General features: G+C 37.8%; 1 protein-coding gene across 1 annotated transcript in view; it reads right to left on the bottom strand.

Annotated features, from left to right (window-relative positions):
* Positions 1 to 587: 587 nt before the first annotated feature.
* Positions 588 to 5,071, bottom strand: part of LOC116846209 (dynein heavy chain 8, axonemal) — a 42,843-nt gene continuing 38,359 nt past the window's right edge. The window contains exons 56-65 of the mRNA XM_032819751.1: positions 4,487 to 4,763; positions 4,212 to 4,398; positions 3,870 to 4,131; positions 3,555 to 3,794; positions 3,292 to 3,459; positions 2,701 to 2,842; positions 2,333 to 2,522; positions 1,369 to 1,490; positions 990 to 1,151; positions 588 to 713 (exon numbers count right to left, since the gene is read on the bottom strand). Coding sequence (XP_032675642.1) covers positions 588 to 713; positions 990 to 1,151; positions 1,369 to 1,490; positions 2,333 to 2,522; positions 2,701 to 2,842; positions 3,292 to 3,459; positions 3,555 to 3,794; positions 3,870 to 4,131; positions 4,212 to 4,398; positions 4,487 to 4,763 — 1,876 coding nt within the window. The remainder of the gene's footprint in view (positions 714 to 989; positions 1,152 to 1,368; positions 1,491 to 2,332; positions 2,523 to 2,700; positions 2,843 to 3,291; positions 3,460 to 3,554; positions 3,795 to 3,869; positions 4,132 to 4,211; positions 4,399 to 4,486; positions 4,764 to 5,071) is intronic.

Genomic DNA, 5,071 nt, shown 5'->3' with positions numbered 1-5,071 from the left:
AGTCACACGGATATTCGGACGGCATTAACGCCGGTGCGTGTACAACTTTCTCAGCGTACGAGATGATATACGACATGCGACACTTACTGTAATCGTCAATTGAGTCGTCTCGTCTCCAATCATGTTTCCGCAGTGTTACTTTTCGCGACTAATTACTCAAAATTCAAGGAGTACAACGATGCGAATCCTACAAGATACCATGCAAAGTACCGTGTGCACCTCGCACTACTCTTTCCAGGCGGTTACTTAAAATTTGAACTCAACTGCGCGTCATAGTTTGCTCGCCGCGTCACAGAGTGCGGCACTTTCTACCCGTAATCACTCGCAATATTCGCGACGTCGGTAATTCAGACTTGTCGCGGCGAAGTTACCGGCTTTTAAATGTGCGGCTTTAAAACTTATTTGTTAATTCACTCGTCGCGAGTCTCTCTATGATCCAACCGTCAGTTTTTATTTAGAGTATTAATTAATGGTTTGTTTAATTATCCGTTGCACGCGTAGATGAATTATCTCACGTGAATTTGCTTCGGAAACCATTATCCGGATCAACACTTTTGAGGTAAATTTTCGTACTTTATTAAATATTATTATTTATTATCACACAAAAGCGCCACGCCGCGCAGTATCCAGTGTTCAGGACTTTTTAGAGTCTGCAGCCAAAGTGGTGTTATTAACAACATATAAGTCCTCTTAGGTTTCTTATATACGGGACACTGTGGAAAAAAGAAGATTTAGGCTCAGTTTCACAACTTCCAGTTAACTTAACTGGCTGGTTATTCTATTGGGCTTGACCAATCGCGTTTGACATTAAGAAGAGTTAATCAGAATTAACAAATCATTATTGGGACTTAACCTATAGTTAAAATTAAACGGATGTTATGGAACTTGGCCTTATACAATTATATCGTACGATATTATAGATTTCACGTAATTATAAATTGTAGTTGAATGTTTCGTGCAAAAATTATTGGTTTAACTTTTATGTTTACTTGATACAATTTTGGGCTCTTTTCCGAGGAGTTGTACAAAGCAAAAATATGTATGACTGGCATCAGCACGTAGAGCACTTTATTTGCCGATTCGCACAAACGGTTATTTCTTCTGTCCCACCCGGCACCTTCCAAAAATAATCCGAATACGTAAACACCTTCCTGTTTTGCGAACATCGAACATCGTTAATTTTTGCACAAAATTACCTATGTACAAATTATGTAAAACAACAAGATTACAATGAATTTTTTTTTAAATGGTATATATATCATACCATCTTTTTTAATATCATTTTAATATTATAGAGAACTTTAAGACGAACTTAAGGCACTATTGGAAGTATTACTAAATGCACCTTGTGCGATTTTAATTACGTACGGAAGGCGACACCTTGACTTCCTCTGCCATATTACGTAAAACTTCATTGTGAAGTGTAACGTTGTCCAAGGACCAACCTTTCCGAGCTCGCGTTATCTCTTGCTTCATCGCCGTCAAAAATCCTGCGGATCCGTCGAGTCAATCAAATATATTGTATTTTTAATAAGAGACTTAATCACACACACACACACACACACACACACACACACACACACACACACACACACAAAAGCACAAGCGACATGTGCATGAGGAATTACGCATCGTGTAGCAGATATTAAAGTAATATTTTCTACAGCACAAAATATTGCTAAAAGATTGCAGGGATATTACAATATTACAACATATAACCTTGCAGAAATATTTCAGGAATATTGTAATTGTAATATTCTATAGGAAATATTGCAGAATATTGTTACAATGTTAATCTAACGTTATATATTTTTAATATTCTTGGAATATTGCAAAAATATATATTTGATGTGTAATAGTATTATATAATATCAATATAATAATTATAATATTAATTATAAATATATTTATCTCTACCTTTATTCTAAAAGTCTTTGTACCTTTTAATATATCCTGTATAGGAAGTTGTATAAATTACTTTACCACTAAGTTGGTGAAATATAATTTAAATACTAGTAACTTTTCTACAACATTCTTAAAATATTGTATTAAGAGATTTTATAAATATATTTACAACATTAGTTGAAATATTTCAAGAACATTGCAGAAATAGTGTTTAACTGCGGACATAAGAATGTTGCTACAATTTTTTAAAAATATATAATATAATATTTTAATCTTACAAATAATATTCCCGAAATGCTTGAGAAATATTTTTTGCTAGGGGATATTTTTTTAGGGGATTACACAAGTGATTACAAATGCTAGATATCGATCTTCATGCAAGAATCGCGTCTTAAAAACTCGTTTAACACGGAAACGTATCATATACCTTGCGGACTGAAGAATCCAGTCATCCAAAATTTCGCTGGTCTCCCGCTCGATAACCAAATCGAGAGTTGTTGGTTTCGCTCTAACAATTCCGTGAACCAAAAACCCAACGAAGCCGATTCCCACGATCGCGCTTTCCATGTCTTCGGTATTCTGGCGTCATATATACTGTCGAGCATGTCCCGCAGTTCCTTAAATATACAGAAATTAAGTATTTACTGAAAAGAACAATTTGAAAAAATAAGTAAAGAAACCAAAATTATTCTAATAATTTTCACGTCTCTAGAATAATATTCATTCGTTCCTCTCTGCAATGCTCAATAATCAGCTTTATAATCGCAGGTAATTAGGACTTTAATGCAAACTTACTTCACACATTATAATTACACCTTCTATAGCCAGAAGAAGATCCCTCAACGAGACGCGCACTAATTTTATAACCACTTGTATTGTATCGATCTCTTGTTTCAGGAAAATATTCATCGGAGCGGTGTGTCCCATCGCGTGTAATCTACGGCATGTAACGCGTCATTCTTCTATTAGTCTGCACTGTTAAATCCGTAGTGTCAAATTATACTCAATTTGAGTTATTTTTAACCATTTCTATAAGTCGCCACTGCTCCTACTAAATATGTCGTTAATTTAACTAATGTAATGGAGTTAAATAATTTAACTTAAGAAATGTATTAAATTTGACTAAAATTTAGTTTATTTTTTATTATGTGCATGTTAATGTAACCTTTGTTTTAATAAAAAATGACTTAATATTGGTTTAAAAGGGTTGATTAGATGTTTTTTTAAACACATGTTTTGTGTTAAAATAGTAAATTTTGACACACATAATAGTTAAAAATAACTAAATATTATTTAACTCAAGAAATTGGTTTAAATTTGATCCTCCAATATTTAACAGTGTGTTATCACGAAAAAGAAGCCGATGAATAAAGGCGTTTTGCAAACCTGGCCTTCACTTCAAACATGTCGTACGTCTGTGGGACTTTCTCCAACATCTCCTTCGCTTGTCTCGTGACAACCACTTCTCGGGATTCCGCACCAGTGACGCCTGCTTCTTTCGGTTGCACGGATATTATCATATCCAGCACCGTCTGCGTGGTGTTACTCTGGTATCTGCAACACGACCCGCCCAACTCCTCAGTGCACATTTCGCCCACACTCTTTCGCGCGTTTAACGTTGCAAATGTAGAGTGTGCGAAAATACCCACGTGATATCCGCATTCGAATGCAGACCGTACACTTGCGGCGGATCTACGGTGCTCATGGCGTCTATCGCCTTCAAATAGTCGCTCACTTGTTTAAATATCAAGAGCGGATAACTCTTATGGAAGACGAAACCTTCCGCGAAAAGCGCGTCCGCGAACCACACTTTCGCGAATGTATTCAACAGTCTCTTATCGTAGTCGTCGGTAACGCGACCGCCGTATTGCACCTCGCCTATCATGTAACTGAAAATGTAAATTTATGCGCAATATAGCCGTCGTTAGGAAGAAGAGTCGAAATACTCGGGCTTTTTCGTTTACCGTACTGTCTGCCAACTTATCCCGCGCTTCGGATCGAAATCGTTCAAGTGATTATTTATGAACATGCAGGACGCCAGCCAATCCGCCAAATTAAATTCGTACGGTATATTCCATCCCAGAGGACCGAATTTTCGTCTCTCCTGAACGACGGTGTGCAGGAAAGACACAGTGTATATTAGCGGTATGTATTGCACGACGTCGCACTGATCCAGCATTTCCTGATTCATGCCGCTGTACGTCGCCATTAAACCTGCGCGTATCCCTGAAGAGCAGAGATCAAACGTTGAAACGCTTCTTCTTTGCACAAAAATATCTCTGTGTTTGAAGAAACAGAGAGAATACCTTGCGGAGCTTCGTATGTGTACTTTATGGACATTTGCAGCAAGGAGACAGGAAAATCCTTGTGCGGTTCCGTCGTGATCCAGACGCGGAAATTCGGATGAGGTGCTTCCATTTCCAAGATGAAGTTCGCTAATTCCGTCATGTACTCCAAGCCTAAGTGACAGTTTTGGCACAGAGCCCAGAAACCCTGCAAATCGCTTCGATTAATAAAGTTCGATGCTCGCAACAAACGTGCCTTGGGGGCAAGGGAGAGAATTCTTCGCGGTGTAGTGTACCTCAGTTTTCGCGCTACTGAGTAGTCGACGAGCATGAACTTCTTGACCCTGTCCCATCGATATGCTCTTACAAACGATCTCCATTCTTTTCGCGAGCTGCTCGATACTGGGTGTGGGGTCCGATCCCATGCTTAAGAAACAGATCATCGGTGTATTCGGCCTCGACTCGCTATGCATCACGTCCAAGAGCGTGATTACGGGCTCGGCATACCTTGCGCCCAGAGAAGACGCTATATATTTTCTAGATTGCGACAGCGTCCTGTCCATACACCAAGCTCTACAAATGTATCATTTACGCCATCATATCATTTGTTCTTTCCGTAATTCTCCAGTACGCGTGAGTTTGTATAAGATCCGCCAATTTTTAATTGAATTTACAAAATTCTTTATTCGCAATTCACGTCTCGCGCGTGCGAAATTTATAGGGGTGACCGGGAGCTAGATGTCCTATATTTTAGAATTTCGAAGTTACAACTTTTAAGGTAACTAATTATTGTGACTGACTGTGTGTGTGTGTGTGTGTATTTCTAACGTCAATGCAAATAATGTATAATTAATATAATCGAAATATATATATATATATAT

Source organism: Odontomachus brunneus, unplaced genomic scaffold (assembly GCF_010583005.1).
Source record: "Odontomachus brunneus isolate Ranch 3 - 2012 unplaced genomic scaffold, Obru_v1 Obru_scaffold_062, whole genome shotgun sequence".
Classification (NCBI taxonomy): Eukaryota; Metazoa; Arthropoda; class Insecta; order Hymenoptera; family Formicidae; genus Odontomachus; species Odontomachus brunneus.
The sequence above is the reverse complement of the archived record's forward strand: the minus strand, read 5'-3'. Positions and strand labels throughout refer to the sequence as shown.